The sequence below is a fragment of the Lissotriton vulgaris genome, chromosome 5, assembly GCF_964263255.1.
Source record: "Lissotriton vulgaris chromosome 5, aLisVul1.2, whole genome shotgun sequence".
In the NCBI taxonomy this organism is placed as follows: Eukaryota; Metazoa; Chordata; class Amphibia; order Caudata; family Salamandridae; genus Lissotriton; species Lissotriton vulgaris.
In genome coordinates, this window is record NC_141693.1 from 139,775,739 (window position 1) to 139,797,951 (window position 22,213).

Consider the following 22,213-nt stretch of genomic DNA (forward strand, 5'->3'; position numbering starts at 1 on the left):
TAAAAGAGTACAATAATATCTTAGTAAAAAAGTCAAATATTTTAATGGTAATTCACCAAATGTTCATTTATGTGTTAGTTTTGAAAATAGCTAAATTAATAGCTTTGTCATTTACAATGCCAATAGTTATAACTTTCGCAAATGTGACACCTATAGCATTTGTAATGCAACATTTGTATTTACGTGACTTAGATGTATTGATATTACAAATAACAGTGGCTTTTAATTTTTTTTAATACTTAATAAAAGTGATTGTAATTTATAATGGCAATAGCTTAAACTTTTGTGAATAACTTTTGTGAACATTATGTTCAGTGTATTTTATTGTAACGAAATCCAAGAACAGAAGTGAAATATTAACATCTTTTTGTGACATTTGTAATAAAGCTTGAAACATTGAGAGAACATATTTGTGCTTTGGTGGTGCTGAGTGATGCTGTGGTGGTGCTGAATGGGGCTGTGGTGATGCCGAGTGATGCTGTGGTGGTGCTGAGTGGTGCTATGGTGGTGCTGTGGTGGTGCTGTGGTGGTGCCGAGTGATGCTGAGTGATGCTGTGGTAGTGCTGAGTGGTGCTGTGGTGGTTCTGAGTGATGCTGTGGTGGTTCTGAGTGATAATGTGGTGGTGCTGAGTGACTGTACTCACTGTCACTCTGCACTCACTGTCACTCTGCACTCACTGTCACTCTGCACGCACTGTCACTCTGCACGCACTCTGCACTCACTGTCACTCTGCACTCACTGTCACTCTGCACACACTGTCACTCTGCACTCACTGTCACTCTGCACTCACTGTCACTCTGCACTCACTTTGCACGCACTCTGCACTCACTGTCACTCTGCACTCACTGTCACTCTGCACACACTCTGCACTCACTGTCACTCTGCACTCACTGTCACTCTGCACTCACTGTCACTCTGCACTCACTGTCACTCTGCACTCACTGTCACTCTGCACTCACTGTCACTCTGCACGCACTCTGCACTTACTGTCACTCTGCACACACTCTGCACTCACTGTCACTCTGCACTCACTGTCACTCTGCACTCACTGTCACTCTGCACTCACTGTCACTCTGCACTCACTGTCACTCTGCACTCACTCTGCACTCACTGTCACTCTGCACTCACTCTGCACTCACTGTCACTCTGCACTCACTGTCACTCTGCACTCACTGTCACTCTGCACGCACTCTGCACTCACTGTCACTCTGCACTCACTGTCACTCTGCACTCCCTGTCACTCTGCACTCACTGTCACTCTGCACTCACTGTCACTCTGCACTCACTGTCACTCTGCACTCACTGTCACTCTGCACTCATTGTCACTCTGCACTCAGTCTGCACTCACTCTGCACTCACTGTCACTCTGCACGCACTCTGCACTCACAGTACTCTGCACTCACTGGCACTCTGCACTCACTCTGCACTCACTGTCACTCTGCACACACTCTGCACTCACTGTCACTCTGCACTCACTGTCACTCTGCACTCACTGTCACTCTGCACTCACTGTCACTCTGCACTCACTGTCACTCTGCACTCACTCTGCACTCACTGTCACTCTGCACTCACTGTCACTCTGCACTCACTCTGCACTCACTGTCACTCTGCACTCACTGTCACTCTGCACGCACTCTGCACTCACTGTCACTCTGCACTCACTGTCACTCTGCACTCACTGTCACTCTGCACTCACTGTCACTCTGCACTCACTGTCACTCCACACTCACTGTCACTCCGCACTCACTCTGCACTCACTGTCACTCTGCACTCACTGTCACTGCACTCACTGTCACTCTGCACTCACTCTGCACTCACCCTGCACTCACTGTCAGTCTGCACGCACTCTGCACTCACTGTCACTCTGCACGCACTCTGCACTCACTGTTTCTGCACGCACTCTGCACTCACTGTCACTCTGCACTCACTGTCACTCTGCACTCACTGTCACTCTGCACTCACTGTCACTCTGCACTCACTGTCACTCTGCACGCACTCTGCACTCACTGTCACTCTGCACGCACTCTGCACTTACTGTCACTCTGCACTCTGCATTTGTCTGCTGCAAGGAGTCACCATACTTCTTTTCAAAGATTCGAGTGCGATACAATCAGCAACAAAAAAACCCTCGAGCAGGCGGACATCTGCTGTCTGGCTGGCGCTAGAAAAGAGAAAGCGAGTGAGACGGGGCACTGATAAAAGAGGGACGAAAGATGTGCCAAATACACCAACGGGAATTTCTAGTTTTGTAACTAATACCTTCAACGAGGTGAAAGGAAAAGTAAAACGTGCCCCTGGCGTTTTCAGGAACTAAGGCGGAGAACGTTCAAGTTCATCATCCAATGAATCGTAACAGCGCTGGAGGTCCGCACTGGAAAGTCTTAAAAAGGCTGATACACAGAACACTAATTAAATATAATGAAATGAGAACAAACTCCAAGTTGTCGTCCTCCTGCTGGGCTCTCACCTCCCTATACCACGCAAACACCAAACTGCCCATCCCCCTGCTCAAGCCGCCGGCCTCTCCTTGGAACAAGCATGGCGCGTGCTGCAGTCCGCCGCCGGCCAGGGACCAGGAAGTCAGGCAGGCCGGGCGGGACAACCGGAAACAGGAAGTAGGAGGGCGGGAGCCTACCCCGCCTCCCACGGAAGAGCCGCAATTGTTTTGAGCACCGGAGCAGGCAGGAGCCTACCCTGCGCCCCGGTGCCGAAGAAGGAAGGAAGAGTCCTGCTGCCGGTGAGAGCTGAGGAAGCCCGCGATTGTTTTGAGCACCGGAGCAGGAAGGAGCCTACCCTGCGCCCCGGTGCCTGCCGGTGAGAGCCGAGGACGCCCACGATTGTTTTGAGCACCGGAGCAGGCAGGAGCCTACCCTGCGCCCCGGTGCCGAAGAAGGAAGGAAGAGTCCTGCTGCCGGTGAGAGCCGAGGAAGCCGGTGAGTGGGGCTTCGCCTTGTTGGGGGGGGCATGTGTGTGCGCGCGCGCGCGTGCGGCGGCAGGCTGTGTATGTGTGTGAGCGTGCGTGCGTGCGTGTGTGTGTCTGTGTCTTGGAGTCTGTGTGTATGCGTGTGTGTGTGTGACTGTGGGGGGTTGCCTGTCTGGGTGCCTGCGTGTAAGTGTAAATGCGTGTGCATGCATGCGCGTTAGCCTGACTTGAGGGAAGTGCACGGCGCGGCGCAGGACGGAACGTGCGCGTTCGCGCAGCCAAATCCGCCTGCTAAAGCTCGTGATAGTTTTTTGTCCCTCATTCCCAGGCATCGGACAGCTATAAGTCTCCGCCCTGGACGCATCCTTCGGATGCGATTTCCAGGCGAGACCTAAAAAGGGGCAAGGTAGAAACACCCTGACCTCCTAGGCCTGCTCAGGGGGACACACAAGGAATCCCAGGGCCAGAAAAGCATTTTTTAAAACATTTTCGGCGGGATTCGCATTGGATCTGTAAATCCGGCCTAAAATAAAAAAATTAAAACGAAGCAGGGGCTCCCGCGCTTCATTTCCTAGAAGCACTCGGGTGGGCCAGGTCCCAGGGGCAATTTAAAAATGAGATATGAGGGCCCATGTGGCCTCTCGTATGCTCCGGTGAACGCCACATTAAAAAACATGCATGGGGCTCCTACCTCCCGCAGTTCCAGGGACTGCCACCTCCATGGGGCTAAATTTAGAAAGATGCATAGGAGGGCTCCAGCTCCCCCATTCAGCCCCAGGGACCACCACCTCCCGGGACTATTTTTAATAGTAAAGTTTGAGGGGCTTGAGAACTCCCACACAGACTCGGAACATTGCAGTTTGCTACGGCATGGCGGCAACACTGCTCCCGCCATGCCGTAACAAACTCTGCTTTGCTTCATGGAAGCGAGAGCAGGAAAAATGCTCTTTCTTCCATGAAGTGAAGCAGAACTGCTTTTGGGCACAGGGAGCTGCAGGTTCGCAGCTCCCTTTGCCCACAATCAATGCCGACTCTCGTGGATGGCTTGGAGCAGACAGGGACCGCAAGGGCCTTGAGTCTCCCCCCACTGTCCCCATGCCCCGGAGGATGGGTTCCCTGGGGCAATATTGGCCTCAAGAGGGGGGGTGCACATGACCCCCCTCCAGAAAGTTTTAAAAAATATAGGCCAGGACCAAGATGGGGTTTCCGGGGCCAAAACTGGTCCTGGAGGGGGGGCCATGTGTCCCCACTTCCTTTAAAAAAAAAAAAAAAAAAAAAAAATACCAGGCCATATGGGATGTGCCTGGGGAGGAGGGATGCACAGCTCCCCTCCCGTTAAACAATAATAGCAAAGGCCCAGCCCCGGGGCAGAAATTGGTCTCGGGAGGTGGCCATGCAGCCTCCCTCCTGTTTTATATACAAAAAAAATGGGTCAGGCCCGGGGCCAAAAGCACCAAGGGAAGAGGAGCTGCACCGCCCCACCCTAGCTGCGTGGGAATAACTGAGGTAACAGGTGGGCTAGTTGGCCCCTAAGAACCCTCAGAAACAAGGGAAATATAATCCTCCAATCTTGAGCATGACAGGAGGCACATTTGCAGAGTGGTGGAGGAAGGGGGCATGGGCTAAGACCACCTTTCAGCAATCCCACTGAGTGGGGCTTACTGGAGGTAACAGGTTGGCTAGTTTGCCCCTAAGGAAACATAGCAGTGAAGCAGACTTCATCCCCCAACCAAGAGAGCTCCATGAGAAGTGTTTGCAGACTGGCGAAGAAAGGGGGCATGGCCTCCGACTACCTCTCAGCAGTCAAACTGGGTGGGGCTTACTGGAGGTAACAGGTAGGCTAGTTGACCCCTAAGGACCCCCAGTAGCAAAGGGGACTCCATCCCCCAACAACTACTCTGCAAACATGCCTCCTGGTGCACCACTTGTTGGGGGATGAAGTCCACTTTACTACTGAGGGCCCTTGGGGGCCAGAAGCCCTCCTGGCACCTCCTGTAAGTCCTACGCAGCAGAATTCCTGAGAGCTGGTTGAATGCCCAGCCCCAGTACTCCCCCATTCTGCAACGTGACTGCTAGTTAAAAAATAAATAGAAATTCCCCAAAAAGGAAACAGGTTTCAGAGTGTTATAGTTAAAAATTAGCATTTAAAAAACCTTGGAATTTCACTAAAAAACCACAGGTTTCAGAGACATTATAGTTAGAAATTAGCATTTAAAAAACCTTAGGAATGCAAGGAAAAAAACTAAGGTTACAGGGCCATTATAGTTAGGCTGATATTTCTCTCGTACAAAACCAGTGAAATTCAGTCATTACAGTTAGCTGAGCTAACTATAACTCGCGCCCCTGGAATGCACTGCTTATGAAATTACCCATGTCATGGTCAGAGACATTACTGATGAGATCTTAAATGACATCACTGATGACATCATCCACAGCGTCTCTACTAATAGAGCCATTGACATATCCACTCATACAGCCATACAGGCAGGGCCGGACTGGCTGTAGTGGTCACCGGGTCGTTCCCCAATGGGCCGCCATGGTCGGGCTGGTTTTGGGCCCCTAGGGGGCCGTTTTTGTTACTAGGGCCGGCAATACTGGTCCCCTGTAACAAAATCTGCTGAAACCAGCCCCAGCAAACGGCACGGCCGCACCCCCTCGCCCTTCAGGGAGGCCGGCTGAGCAGTTTACTAGGGCTGGTTTTGGTTCCCAGGCCAGCCCTGCATACAGGTGCTCACACACTGATTGAGTCACCAGTAGAACTACTAATACACCTAGACACTCACCCATACAGTCAATCATACAGCCACGTACTCACCCAAATAGTTACACACCCCCCCACTTACTTACTCATACAAATAGTAACACAGACTCACTCAGCTATACTGTCACTGACAGAGGCATGCACTCATCTATATAGTCACTAACACATTCACTCACTCATGCATACAGTCACTTATAAACCCTGTCACTCACATATACTGCCTTACACATACTCAGTTGCTCGCCCAAACTGACACATGCACTCAATCACTGACACAGCCATGCAGACACTCACTCACCCATACAACTTCTCACACATGCAACAGTACCCCATATAGCCACTGACTCACCCACTCAATGATCCATACACCTCCTCACCCACAAACACAGACACCCAGACAACCATAGATATAGTCAGACAACTAATTAATCACCCATATAACCATTCATGTACCCACGTATACATCAACTGACAGACAGATGCACCCATTTACACAGCCAGTCACTCACCAATACATTCACTGAGACACCTAGTCACTTTCTTATACAGTCAGTCATGCACCCTCTGAGTCATTCATACAGTCACTCATACACCCACTGATTCACCAATACACCTTGGTATATATATTTATCACTCACAAACTTTTAAAAAAGACTCAGTCTCTGGATGATGTAATATGTGAGGTCATAAGCAGTGCAGTGCGAGGGCACGAGTTATAGTTAGCTTAATTTCACTGGTTTTGTAATGTCAGCCTAACTATAACGTCCCTGTAACCTTTGTTTTATTCATGAATATATATATTTTAATTTTATTTTCACTGAAAAAGCCAAAGGTTATAGTGTCGTTATAGTTAGGAATTGTTATTATATTTTACTTCACATTAAGAAAACCTTAAAGGTACAATGAAAAAAAAACAAAGGTTAAAGTAATGTTATAGTTAGGTGAATATGTAAGTGCTAACGTAACATTTAGAATTTTTAAAAAACACTTAATTTCATCAGTATTAGTTAGCACAGCTATCTAGAACTTGCTCCCCCCGCCATACAGTTCTTATGACCTCACGTATTACATCACTCATGATATGTTCTATAACATGACCCCATCCCCAATGCCAAATTTCATTTAAAAAGGGGAGGGGCACAAGCTGCCCCCACCCAGAGCCTTATTATGACCTAGGGACCCCATACCTGGGTGCCAAATTTCATAAAAAAGGGCACACCCCCTGGCAGCACCCTCCCTAAGCCTTATTAGGCCCTGGAGACCCCATCTCCTGGGGTAAAAACCAATAAAATAGAAGAGGGGGTGGGTGGGCTCTCCTCTTCGAGGCCTTAGGAGGCCATGGGGACCCCATTCCCTGATGCAAAGCTACATCATTAAGGATAAGGGGGCATGCATTCCAGCCACCCTCCCTGAGTCTTCATGGGCCCCCGATCACCTGGGCTGTATATTATTTAAAAAGGAATATAGCTGCATGGCCTTCCTCCCCTAGCCTTCCCTAACCAAGCCTTTTTGGGCCCCAAAGACCCAACCCCCAGGCCCAGAAGTGGGTGCCCCAGTGGCCACCAAGGGTACCCAAAAACCACATATTGGGGGCCAGGGAGAGAGCCATAAGGCCTCCGTGGCTCCAGCCAGCTCCCCACATGGAGCGGGAACCAGCATTGCTCCTGCCCAGAGGGAGCAGCTATCTATTCTAGCAAACTCCGGATGGGAGCAATATTTGTTCTGCAGAAAGCAGGGATAAAATTATAGTTATATGTCATTATAGTTAGAGTTACAACAGATAGGAGTTCAAGCAAAAGGGGGGTCCTAAAACATTTGTTTAAACCCCCAGTGCTTTTATTTAGACTTATTGTATTGGATGTAGTGGCAAAACAGCTGAATGCTTTTACATGAAGTTTCGCAGAACTGGACATCATAGTGCACAGATGATCTTTTCCAACAGGTAAGTAGGCTAAATATTTTTTTTAAGATATCATATATTAAAATATTGATATCTGTTGCTTCAATATTTTCATGAAACTCTTCTGTATTTCGTGGAAGTACTGGGTACATACGAAAGACAAGTCATTAGGTGATTGGCTAATGACTGCCTTTACAAAAGTTAAAGGCAGCCATGTTGTTTTACATGCTGTTTGGCTGTGTACTACATTACGCCTTCAGATCTAAGTAAGTTTAAGATTTGGTATTTTCCCCTCACTTTAGTAACGTGGTAATAGGTAGGTAAAAATATTAATACATTCATATATTACATATTTTTTTCAAAGTACAAAGTACCGCAGGCCTGCCTCTGGAGTCCGCAACACCACACATAAATTGAAAAAATTAAAATGTTAAAAAATGTATTAAAACATAGTGTATGAGGGTCTTATCTCAATTGATCAACTCAAAATTCAATATTCCTTGCAAGAGAAGGACCGATTTACCTGCACATAGTTGGCACACTGGTTGCTTAATGCTGAGATACTCCTGAGGGCGAGTAGACCCATGACCCCATTGGAGAAATGGCTGTTCCTCAAAGCGGATGAAAGGAAGCTCATCTCTGAGATCTATCGCTACCTGATGAAAGCATCCAGTAACCACAAGACCTCAGGCCAGATCCACAGGGAATCAGAATTTGGTCAAGCCCTTACAGACAAAGAATGCAAAGTCATATTTTATTGGGCACACCACAAGGCACAAAACTCAGGGCACACTGAAACAGCATACAAAATTGTCTTGTACTGGTACTTCAGCTCCACAAACATACAAAAATTGAATGCACAGTGTGACGGCCAGTGCTGGTGAGGCTGTGGCAACCCAGGGACGCTACTTCATCTTTTATGGCACTGTCCAAAGCTTTCTAGATTTTGGTAGATGGTCCTGGAGGAAATTGACAGCACCTTTAAATCCAAGATCCCGCGGTTCCCTGCTCACACCCAGGGTTCCCCAATGCACTCACATATCCACTCCGCCCCAACAGAAGAGAACAGATTGCACTGGCCCTGATCGCTGCAAACAGGCTGCTACTGACCAATTGGGGCACAGACAGACTCCCGGACCACAGACAATGGCTTTATCAGCTGTCGTCCCTGTTGGGCATTGAAAGGCTGTCGATGGCGATAGTTACTGAGCTTTCATCTTACATGAAAATCTGGTCTCCATTCATTTCCATCCTGTCCAAAGAGATCAGGGAACTGACATGTCCATCTTACCTGCGTATCCTGAGGTTACTGTCCAGTTCACAATATGAGTCAGGGACAATGTGAATTAGCTGGCTCTGTATAAACTCTAGCCGGGCTAGGTACCTTAAGCATGCAGGAATGTGTCTCGGCCAGAAGGGGAAGGGGAGGGGGACGGGAATGGGTGTTTGTCCTTTGTGGGTTATTTGATATTTCCTTGATTTAACTGTTACTTGCACCATCTCGCGGAGATCGATTAGAGACGATACCAGAGTATGAAGGTCATCGCACATGTTAAGAATGCTCTACTGTCTCTTAATCGCCCATCCTCTGAACGCGTCCTACCCATATTGGGTTGTAGGTGGCATGCTGCGTAAGACTACTGTTGTACTGCAATAATAATGCCTCTAGGACATGGAATTAGCTCATCCACATACAGCTAAACCTCACATCCGGTCCGATTTGGGTTGTGGACGGCTTGCTGTGTAAGTGTTTTTCCATCCTGTCTGCCAATACAAAAGAGATTTGATCATAATTAAAGTGTAGTTTTTTTATTTTTTACATATTTAAATATGCACAACAAAGTATACGGAGCAGCACGGTAATACCTTAAATTACTGTGTTACTCGAAAATAATGAACAGTTCTCCCTAAACTGTGACAAAAATATATATAAAAATATGTAGAAAACTATACATAAATGTCTCCATTACCACTTTAATAAGTGTTAATAGGTAGTGAACAACATTGGATCCTTACTACTTTCCTATATTTAAGACCCTTAACTCCAGGTCCTCTTCAACTCATCAGTGGCCTTTGATACCCTAGGCAGGGAAACCCTCTAAAACTCCTAAGGGATAGAATTGATTTTAAAGGAACAGTTCTCAATTGGTACTGATCCTTTCTTTCTGATTGGTACTGTGCATCAGAATAGGATATTCTTTCTTTAATCCCATTACAGTCCCTTTCAGAGCCCCTTTAGGATCCATCCTCACTCCATTACTCTTCAAGTGTTATGTGGAACAGCTAGACAATGTCCTAGCAAAACATGGATTTCCTCTTTTCGACACTATGCAGATGTCACTCAACTATACATTCAGAGGGGCTGCTTGAGCAGCTTCAAGACTTTAACCTCCTCTCGTTAGGAAATCTAAAATTGGATGGCTAAAACTAAATTACAATTGAACCCTCACAAGAAGATTTGTCACCTCTACTTGGCCATCCAAGGTCATGAATGTCCTCCTGAGTGGTCCAGTCTACTTAAGAGCATGAGTCTTTTCCACGAAACACTCACATCAGTAAAATGTCTTGGTTTCATGTTCAACAAACTTCTTTAACTTGATCTGCATGACAAAGCGATGGCTAGGAATGCAAGATCCTCGTTTAAAGCCTCTCAGTAGACTCGTACCCCTATTCTGAAACAAGACTGGATTTTGACTATTTCTAGTGCTCTGCTACATTGTAGGACCTTATTGGAGAATTGCTTTCTCCTCTCTGCTTGTGTTGTATCAATATGCTGAATAGTCTCTCTTCTTTGCAGCTTATGAAGATGAAGGAGAAGAAGGGCCTGTATCCAGATAAAAGTGTCTACACCCAGCAGATCGGTCCCGGCCTCTGCTTTGGAGCCCTGGCCCTTATGCTGCGTTTCTTTTTTGAGGTACATGCCAGAACATCTGCGTCAGTTACTACTGTATTAAATATTACTTTATGCTCCTAAAATTTAACATGAACACTAATGGAACGCTTCAGTCAAATTCCTGTTGTCTGTATCTATCTATCTATCTATCTATCTATCTATCTATCTATCTATCTATCTATCTATCTATCTATCTATCTATCTATCTATCTATCTATCTATCTATCTATCTATCTATCTATCTATCTATCTATCTATCTATCTATCTATCTATCTATCTATCTATCTATCTATCTATCTATCTATCTATCTATCTACATGTCTGTCTGTCTGTCTGTCTAGCTGTCTATCTGTCTGTCTGCCTGTCTATCTATCTAGACACCCCTTATTGCTGTGCCTATTTTATACACTTTCCTGGCTTTTCTATGCCTGAAGATCATTTATAACCAGTCTTGAGCATTCAAAGGATGCAGTGAAAATGTTCGGAGACCTCACAAAATATTGCATCAATATTGGTGTAAAACACCAAGGTAGCTGAGAAGATTAAGCATCACCTTTGATATCTGCACATCGACAGCTGTTGGGATACTGTGATAGAAATGTACATACTATTTGTGTTATGAAAACTGAAACAATTGGTAATATGTGTGACCTAAAAGCAAGCCATTATTACATTTTTTGTTGGGTGCAGACTGGGTTAGTGTTGAGTTACAGATTCCTTACAAGACAGTGCACACACGTTTTACTCGGATTTCAAATAACTTGTCTCTTCCATCATAACTTTGGTGTTACACTAATTTATTTATTTCGCTTGTCAAAAGGGTACAAGTGCATCAAGATGGGAAACAAGATATCCCATCATTTCCCTTCCCTGTCTCTTTTTGTGTACCTCAAGAATCAATCCTCTTCCTTTTCATCTTCAATCTCTACCTGTATCCTTTTGGCTCCATACTCATGGACAGCAACATTAAAATCCATCGATTGGCCAACAGCACAGACCAGTACCTCAAATTCGAATCACTTCATGACATGGACTCACACAAAACCTGCCTTAAGCTAATGCACAGGTGGATATCAGCACTTACCAAAAGCTCAACATGCTAAAGACTATGAGGGTAATTTAGACTTGCTGGGTGTCATTCTATTTAGCATGTATGACAGGGCACCCAATATCTGCACACTTCCCAGGTGACTGGGATGGGAATTATTGGCAAAACTGCTAAATGAGGTAGGGGAATAACAGGTTTAGTTAGGCGGGAGTCCCACTGATTCATGGTGGAACTCTTGCTCTGCCAACTTCAAATGAGGCGCAGATTTCATTCTGTTCAATATTTATTCCAAGCAATCTCAGTTCAAGCATGGCTATCAGGCATGAATCTAAATGACTTCATTCTCCGCCTGAAAAAATAACTGATATTCACCCTTGGCATAGACCTCTCCTTCAAAGAACAAATAACTAAGAAGCCCATAAAGCAAGTTGACAGTAAATTGTTAATTGGTGGTTACTAGTGAGTCCCACAGGCACTCATTTCTGTGGACCAAACTTATTTTTCATCATGAGACTGACTCAGAACACAGGGGGAAAGTCTGAAAAGTTGGAAAGAATGAGGAAGAGAAAGATGGAAAAAGTGTGACAGAGGGAGAAAGCAGATGTGAAAAAGACAGTGCATGAGTGAGAGAAATGGGGGGACAGTGTATGGGGTAGAAGAAAGCTATGTATTGGTTATCATGGGGTGTGTGATCAATCCTAAAGAAACTTGCCTCTGAATATGAATATCTGAAGGGAAAAATTCGATGCTACAGTACTTCATACCTACAACAGTAGATGCATCAGCACTGTACATGACAACTAAAGAAGTTTACAAAAAATATCTAATACGGATGATTACAATAGCACCTCTCTAAAAGCAATAGCACTACTCTTTTGTGATTTATATCCGGGGATTAAGGTAGCGGATTTACTTGAATTTACTTGAATGAACAGTTTATTTTTTATATCACATAAAATAGACATTTGCTAATTACTGCAGGACTAGAAGCAAATATACAGTCCTCTTACAAATATGTAAAAGTTGTCATCACATAATATAAATGTCCATTGTATACCACAAGGCAGTTCAAAATACGACAAACACATTGTGACCGCATGTTTTTAATTTCAACCAAGAATGGTTCCTTTAGGGAATCAATCAACATATTTGCAGTAATTAATGTCAGAATCCCTCTGGTAGAAGGTTGACACGTTTCAGCCTGAGAAGCTAGGCCTCCTCAGGATAATTACAAGGTTATGTATCTACATTCCAGTCGGTCTTGAATAATGTATTCTACATTTTTGACGGTAAGTTTCAGAGTTGGAGCGAGCACCGCTATAGTTACAGGAATTGTGTGCACTGCAGGTTCTCATTTACCATGCACCACAAACAAGCTCAAGCATTCTTTTCTATTAATTCCAGTGGGTGCCTCCAAAGCTAACACAGAAAACAACACATTCGTATTGTTTTAATCAGGAAGCAAATCAGGTCTACTTGAATGAATGAATGATTACGTGCTTGTATAGCGCATGGCTACCCGGGGGCATCCCAGCGCTCTGGACCGAGCACGAAACACCGCTCACTGAAAGAGGAAGGTCTTCAGCCGTTTCCTAAAAGCAAGATGGTTGGATTCCAGCCGAATACAGTCTGGAAGCTGATTCTAAAATTTGGCTGCGTGAAATGAGAAGCGACGGCCCCCCATACGCGTCCGCTTGACCCTAGGAACTATCAGAAGGTTTTTGTGGTTAGATCTGAGAGATCGAGGGATCTGATGGTGAAGGAACATGGGGCGTAGAAGGGCGGGGCCATTGTCAATGGTTGACTTGTGAAGCATACACATGGCCTTGAACTGGACCCTCTCCTGCACCGGCAGCCAGTGCAGAGCTTGCTGTGCCACCTTCGCAGAACTATATTTAGGGACATCCATGAGTAGTCGGGCCGCAGAGTTCTGGACAGACTGTAAGATTTTAATAGTGCCTAATGGTGCACCCAAATAAACTGCGTTTGCGTAGTCCAAACGGGATAGAATGAGTGTCTGGACAAGGAGGCGTCTAGCCTGGTGGGGAAGTAGGGCCAGGACCTTTCTTAGCGATCTAAGCAGACCATAACATGTTGCTGCAACCTTGCGTTCCAGTACTTGAAAACCCAAACTGAGGTCCAGCCAAAACCCAGGCTCTTAATTTGGTTTTTAGGGGCAGGAGGAGGGCCCAGACACTCCGGCCACCAAGGATCCAGATTAATGGAGGCCTTGTAACCTAGCATCATGATATCGGTCTTTGCCCCATTAAGCTTCAGGAAGGAGGAGTCCATCCATGCCAGAACCTTAGTGAGACAAGGGGAGAGATAATTTATCTCTGTCTCAGCTGCGTCAGCGTGTGAGAGGGAAACAACCAGCTGCGTATCGTCGGCGTAGGTGACCAACTGAACTCCCCAGGGAGCACCACGTCAGCCAGAGGCCTCATATAAATATTGAACATAGTGGAGCTCAATGAAGAACCGTGGGGAATGCCATATTCCAAGGGGATCTGTTTAGAGGTTGCTTCATCCTCAAACACGGTGAAGGTTCTGTCAGCAAGAAAGGAACTGACCCATTTAAGGGCAGTCCCTGTGACTCCTACCTCCCTCAAGCGCTGGATCATTAGCAGATGGTTGACCGTATCGAAGGCTGCGCTGAGGTCCACCAGGACCACTGCAGCGCAGCCTCCCGAGTCAACAATCTTTCTAGCTTCCTCGACCACGGCAACCAAGGCGGTCTTGGTGCCCTGCCTACTTCTAAAACCTGTCTGGGTGGGATGCAAGGCTCTGGTGGTCTCAATGAACGAAGATAAGACAGAGTTTACATGTTTCTCCACGATTTTCCCTAGCCCAGGCAGCAAGGATATGGGGCGATAATTTGACAAGTCATCATGGTCTAGACTGGTCTTTTTTAGGAGTGCCTTGACTTTAGCCTGCTTCCACAGAGGGGGAACCACACCCGCTGTCAGTGAAGAGTTGATGACATCCCTAATGACTGGTGAGACAGTCGCAGAGGCCAACTTAAGAACAGATGGGGGCGCGACATCTGAGGGGGAGCCAGATTTAAGGTTCCAGAGAAGTCCTTCTACTGTGGCTAGGTCAAATGTAAATGTATTTGAGCTTGTAAAGCGCACTGCTACCCGTCCGTAGGTTTCCTGGCGCTGTATAACTCTGGGGAACCCGTCCTGGCTTTCCCTGTGGGATGGTCCCTGCTGGGAGTCTCCAAGGTGGAGCCAGGCATCCCTGGAAATGATGGAGCCATTGTGGAGATTAGGCAAACTAATGCCCAGAGTTTCCGAGTGGAACCCCTGATTAGAGTAAGCACCGAAGCAAGAATTATCGAGTCCGCTGACCCAAGTCCACGACCCTGCTGCATCGGGAATTGAACCCTGGTCCCGGGCTGACTTTTGCTCCTGGGTCTGCCGCCTCTAACCAGTGAGCGACACTACTCCACATCAAGCAAGGGAAAAGACTCCAGCATAGCAGGGAGTGCGGGGGTTGCTGCCGGCAAGTTGATTTCCCCACGGTGGAACGAGGCATAGATTGTTGCCAACTTAGAGGCAAAAAAAATTAGCAAGCTCAACGCAGCGTTTCTGGGGATCCGACGATTTGAGAAGAGGGCTGGGGGGGGGACACCAAAGATTAAAAAAATTTAAAATTTCCCTAGGGGAGTTGACAGCAGCCTCAATTTTGCCTTGGTAATAAGAGGCTTGTGCAGTTTTTATTTGGTTTTTATATGTCCGTACTGCCAGTCTGTATTTAGCTTTGCTGTCATCGGAAAATTCTTTTCTCCAGCTTCTTTCAGACAGCGTACAACTCTGCTTAAGTCGTTTTAATTCGCAAGAGTACCAGGGTTTTTTATTGGACCCAATGCGATGGCAAACCTCTGATTTGGGGAGATTAAGATTAAGCGAGGCCTCTATCCAACTATTAAAAGATGATTTCGCCGTGACAGGGTTATCACAGGGGGGGTGGGGATTTTATCAGGTGAGCTACCCAGTCACCTAGCGAAAGTCTAGACCAGATCCGGCTCAGCTTCCTCGTTAATTTGACTGGGTGATTATGGTCAGGGGGTGACCACAGAAATGATAGCAGAGCATGATCTGACCAAGGAGCAAAGAGCGACTGTTCCCATCGAATATTATCGAGATTGGTAAAGAAATGGTTGATCATATGGCCTGCGGTGTGAGTAGGACCAGATACGATTTGAGTAAGCTGTAGCATACCAAGCCCTTCCAAAAGATCCTGCGATGGGGAAGTCTCCGGCTCATCAAGGTGGATGTTAAAATCGCCCAAGATGGAAAAATTGGGGGCAGCACTAATAATATGGGTGATCTTATCATGGAGATTATTGCAGAAGTTATTGTGTACTCCTGGGGGCCGATATACCAAGATCCCCGAGAAAGAACATGTGGGGGAGAAAGAGATGGCAAAAGACAAACTCTCAAAGTCTAGTAGAGGACTGCTATAAGTCCGACATCCAAATGTACTTCTATGAATGATTGTAACCCCTCTCCCCCGCCCCGTCAGACGATCCTGCCTGCTCATTGAATAGTTAGGCGGCAGGGCTCGGACTACGTCAGAGTCTGAGGCCTCATTCAGCCAGGTTTCAGTTAAAAAAAGAATATCAGGGTCTCGATCTTCCAACAACAGGCAGATTTCACTCGCGTGTTTAGGAAGAGAGCGGCAGTTGAGAAGGGCTAGAAAATATGGCTTAGCTCTTCCCACAATGTGAGGGGGCGTTTCTAATGTACTGATGGCAACTTTGCGGTGAGTGCAAGGAGTCAGTATATCTTCAGGGGATATAGAGTGGGGGCATGAGGGTGTTAGGTCACTTCTCAGACTCCAGAGCTGCTCCTCACTATAAATAATATTACTGGATCTGTTAGGTCCCAGCGTACCGGCCCCTGGTCCCGTCCTGTCGCGGACAGGCGCAGACGGGCTTTCCTTTGGTGCTCCTTCGGCGCGAGGGAGGCGTGTCCGCTGTTCGTGTCCGCTGCGCGGAGACATGATCGTCTAGATTTATACCGTCACAGCGCGGGCCAGATAGCCGAGTCCGCCAACCCGCGTGCCTCCCCAAGATGGCCGCTGAACTTGCAGGCAACCTCCGCGTAGCAAAGTGACTCAGCGCCTACTCAGCTGAGTGGGGGCAGAAGGCGGCGAGATGCGGCGCAGATTAAAACAGGTAACGAAGGGGGCTTTAAAAGTTATAGAAATTATTTTTTAGAAACATGTGCAAAATAACAGCTCCCAGGTTCCGCCTTAAGATTGGTGCAAGTAGTACTAGGTCATACTTAGTGGCATGATACTTCTGCTTAGGTGGAAAAAAGAGCAATGAGGTGGAATCAAGACTAGATAGTTTTGGTTTTTGCCAACCCTGACATTTGGCAGCAGTAAGCTGCTGAGACAGACTTTGGGCCCCAGAACGTATTCTTTTACAAATTAAGTACTGATTGTCAGCTCTCTGTTGTCCTGAAAGAAATTAGACTCTTCTTACCGGAATCAGACTACAGAACCACAATGCAAGACTTGATTCTCTGTGACATGAATGAAGGATTTGCTTCCCTAACTCTATATTGACACCCCGAATGGCATCCTACACTCTGTAGGTTGCCTCCTCAATGGTATGAAGAAGGTCAGCTACATCACACTAACAATTAAAGACGTATCCTGGCTTCCTTTCAATTCCCATTGCATCTTCAGAATTAGCAGCATTACCTGCAATGTAATTTGAAATGACCAGCCATCTTGCCTAGAAATTATCTACTTCAGGAAGATAGCACCACACCAGGAGCCATGAGACCACCAGACTAGAGACAAAGAATGTAAGAAGGAAAAAGACCAGAAGTCAGCCCTTGTCTATCTACACCCATCATCTGAGACAACATTCCCATCAACATTAGAAGTGCTTCTGTAAGCTTCTGCTAGTCAGAAAAAACTGATACACTTTTTCAAAGAGCGTATATGTATACACTCCACTTTGCTGCACTCTGGTCATTGATTAACAGCTGGCTGAATCTGTATAATACATCTTTCAGCATTAAGTGTACCCTAATCAGGGAAATACAATAATTAATTTATGAAAACCTCTGTATCCCAGAGGCATGGTCACGTTCACAATCCTACCAGCGCTTTACTTGTAAATAGGAGGGGTCCTATTGACAATTCACATATAAATTTACTACTGCACTTAGTAGTAGCTTTACAATGTTTTCCTGTTCACCATTTCTGAGAGTAAAATTATTTCCAGGTGCAGACTTACATGCCTCTCACCTTTGCTGCAGTATCCTAGAACAGTATTTACAATATTAAAGTTACTACTCAAAGCTTTGCACACATAGTTAACAATCTCCATTACAGAGGTATGGTAATGTATAGGAAAATGTACGATACCTTATAAAATTCCAAAAAATATGCAAATAGTTTATTATAAATTGGTCATGTGAAACAATTTTATATGTATTCATTTTTAATCCAGAAATAAATGAATTGGTTTCAGCACATTAACTTAAATGTGTGTTGAATAATTCATTATTTAAAATATGTTGTTTGATTTGAAAAATGATATGCCTAAAGAATACATTTTAAAAACCTACATTATTTTCTAATTTTGTCATGTATTAACATTATATAAACGTTACATATTGAGTTATTTTAAATACTAGTAACTAACAAGTGCTTTAATGTTTATTCTCATTTTAATATGGTAATTACATTATTTTTAATTTGTATTAACATATTTTTCAATACATATGTAGAGGTTTTTCAAAATTAAGGAAAATGTAGCCTCATTTTATTTCATTAACATTATTTCCTGTTTGATGTTATTTTAATCCCTATGCACCACTGTTGTCTATGGGCATGTGTTGCAGTGCCTGTGAGTTGTCATGTGTGGTGGTAGGCTAACACCAAGGATGGGGTGGAGTACATTTACAACTGTTTTGGGATTGTTTTACCAGCAGTAACTTTGAAAGTGTAGTTTGTGAATAGCGATGGACCTGCTTGTGTGGAGGTGGGCATTTTTGCCTATCCCTCCCTAAACCCTTTGTGGTGTAGTTCCTATTTTCCCACTAGGCCCTGCGCATTGGAATAACATAAACAGTAGTATCGACGTAGAAGTGCGGATCTTCCAGGCCTCTACTGACTATGCTAAACTTAATTGGGTTTGTTACCAACTAGCTCAGAGGTCACTGGAAACTTTCTTGACTGAATAGGAAGTGATCAGCTTCCCTGGCACAGCCAAGAAGGGATTCAGTTTTCCAACAACCGTGCAACATGACAACTTTGCTCCTCAGATCAAGAGTCAATCTCTAGGGTCGTGTGAAACAATAGGCAGTTATTTTACTCAGTCAGTGGTTGTGCAGTTTACTTTCACAATATGTAGAGAATAGAGAGACGGGCGTTTTCAATAAAGGGTAACATTTATTGAACAGTCTTTCTTCTCGTACAAGAGAAATGAATTGCCACAATTGCAAGACTTGTTATTATAAAAAGTACGTACAGTAAGATGAGTATTGCGAAATAATACTGTAAAAGCATTGATATGGTTTCTTAGCCATACAATGGTTTAAAATGAATAAAACATATATACATTCATATATACATTAGGCTAAAATACTCAACTGGTGCTTCTAACTACGCCTACCCCAGTGTACCTGACCTAAGCCTAATACTTGGGAGGGGAGTAAGTAAGTAGCTTTAAGTTAAGTTGGTTTTGCCAAGGTTTGCTTCAAGAATTCTCTCTAAGGGTTTAGTCAACACCATACCTCTGGAATAGAATGATGGAGGTCTGGTATCTCCTTCAGGGTGTCGATATCCCAGTCACCAGCAAGGGTAGACTAGAAACGCCGGAGCTGGATTTCTCTGCAGGAGAAAAGACAGCGTCTCTCTCAGCGCGTTGAGGAGGAGGAGGAGGGGCAGCGTCCGCGGGCAGCTTGCATCTGCTGGGCTCTTGCAGGGGACGGCTGTTCAGTTCCTAAGTTCACCACACCATCGTTCGCTCGTTAGCAGCGATAGCAGTAGCGATAGCAGCTATGGTATCATCAGCATAACAGCAGCAACTTCAGCAGCGAGACAGCGTTTGCTTAAGGCAACGTTGGTAATATTTATACCTGAAAGGTGCCTTGTTTGACGTAAGTTTTTGGACATAAGACGTCAATAAAGATGTCACTAGGAAGTGATCGTCTATCAGTGCTCATTAGAGTTCTATTACTAATCAAAACATAGCAAGCGGGGATTTCCAGGTTGCTGAGTTTTTATCTTGTTGAAGAACTCAGAGTGTTAATCTAGGAATCTTAGATAGTAACTTCTGCAATGTCATTGCACTAATTGGTTGCAAAGGAAGTGGCAGAGAAAGCGATTCTGAAATGTGGCTCTGTCCGTGTGAGGCCAGAGACGAGTTTCTGAATATTGTACTTGAACGGTTATGCCAATATAGGGAATAAATGGATTTATAGCCGAATAGGGGCATAAGGTCACAGTATCGATCAGGGTCCTAGATTAGAACGCAACACCCACTCCACGAATTCATGTCCATCAAATTACTAAAACTAGAGCAATAAGATGCATGTGTAACATTGCCCACCTCAAAATACATATATGCATTTGAAATAGGCGTATATTGTAATACGTGAAAATTTAGGTACTGTACGTTTTTGAAGCATAGAAATCATTCAAAAATTATAGCATATGAAATCAATGAACGATTATGCAAAAAGAATTACACATGAAATATCTCTGAATACAGAAGAAGGGCGAGATAATTTCATCACATATAAATGCATTGCAGTAAAATGTGCTAGAGGCTGGTGTAAAGTTATTATGTCTCTAGATGTATTTAGAAATGGAAGTAGAAGCTTCTGTTCTCTATGAATAGTTTTACTTTTAGCAAAGAATTTTTCGTGCCAAAAAACATGAATATTAAAAAGTGTTTAATTCAAAAGAATTATTGCTTGAACGGGGAAAATAGAGTTCCAACGCTTTTAGCAGTTTTTGTTGTTCAAAACTGAAGGCCGAATTCAGAGTTCATGGAACGCTGTGTGTCAGAATGCTTCTCCAAAGTTATTGTTTCTGTTCGGGTGAGAACATCATATCAGACAGGCTCTCAAAGAATTGGTCTACAAAATCAGGTGACAGTTCGACCAAATTCGATAGTGCTGTAACTTGGCAGGTGTGAGAATGATTGCTGTCATCAAAGGCTGGATCAGCAATGCTCACAGAAGGTCGTACCTGGGTGATGTTGCTTTTGTCACTCGCTCCACTGTTACCACCTAGTCGTAGCACAGGAGTCTCAACGAATGCCGTCATCAGGATTGGTAGCCGCTGGGGAGAACACAATGCGTGAGCCGTTATCGGACTGAGCAAAGTATCGATATCCATTGGTACTGCTGATGGAAGTGCAAGTCAGATGTCCAACACGCACTCATCTCCGCATAGCATACATCGTAGCACAGGTAAGATGCAGTTTTGCCATATCGGTCTGAATGAAAGGAACCAGGTCATGTTTAGATCTCTCAGCCTGGCCAATCCAAGGACTCTAGTTATTCTGTCCCGGTAGCGCACTGCTAGGATTGTTTCTTCCATTCCCATAGTAGTCATGTCTGAGCTGTGGCTTGCCATAACGAAGCAGGAGGGTCAAAAATAAAATCCCTGCTACAAGTCCCAAAAATAGGGGTATGCCGCCAAAAACAGAGTGGACAAAATTTGGAACGATTCCCAGAATTGCTTGAAATGGTGTTAGCAGTCCTGTAAAAATCGTCTTAAATATGCCTGGGATGCCTGTGGCACTAGACATGTTTAGGAGTTGGCTCAACATTTCTACGAAATGCACGGGGCAATTTGTTGATAAAATGTCATGAACCTCCGTAGCTGTCCTTGCAACTAGGAGATCATACGTCTCTTTTGATGACGTTATGGGCACTGTTGTCTGCAAAAGCACAGACTTCATTTTGCTTAAAGTATCAATTCGTATAGAATAGAAATGCCGACGAGGCCAGATGGGAGTCTCTATGTCTCCAGGCCCGCTCGGGAACAATGCTTGCATACAGCATTTGACCATGGAAGTTACGCTTACGAGATAGGCTTTTCCTGGCACAAGGCCACAACATCTGTGATTTGTCCTAAGAATGTAACTCCCATTCGCAAGTTGCATAAAGAAAGGCTCTATCTGCGTTGCAGGTGTGACAAGCTGGTGGCATGAAAGGTTGTTAGAATTACCTTCACAGGCTCCATGTAAATGAATACCCTGGCACAAAAGTATACCGCTTAGTGAACGTTTACAGTTTTCACCACTAAGAAATACATTTTTGTCGCTGTCACTATAGCATGAATGTGTGTATGGTAATTTCCATGCTGACTTAACATATCCTTTACCTAATTGTTCATACTGGCCAGTAGGTATGTATTCAAGGCACTTTTTAAATCGGAAAGTTGTTATCGGAATAGTGATAATTCCGTGTATTATCCATTCAATGACAGGACTTTCTGACATTGTCAATGGTAATCTCTCAAGTTTTTAGATGCTCAGGATTGTATAGTCTGCTCCTTTCTGTGCCAAGCTGATTTGTTTATCAGTAAGGTTAAAAATGGAAAACAATGACGTTGTGTTGATTAAACGCCAAGGCACATAGCCTGAACGAAGATTTTGCAGCGTCCAGCCTAATTGTACAATAGAACGTAATTGCGACTGGC

At 44.9% G+C, this 22,213-nt stretch overlaps 1 protein-coding gene across 1 annotated transcript in view; it reads left to right on the forward strand.

Moving 5' to 3' along the window:
* The window catches only part of MYMK (myomaker, myoblast fusion factor), a 153,582-nt gene that overhangs the window by 115,240 nt on the left and 16,129 nt on the right, over positions 1-22,213 (forward strand). The window contains exon 4 of the mRNA XM_086919990.1: positions 10,383-10,499. Coding sequence (XP_086776116.1) covers positions 10,383-10,499 — 117 coding nt within the window. The remainder of the gene's footprint in view (positions 1-10,382; positions 10,500-22,213) is intronic.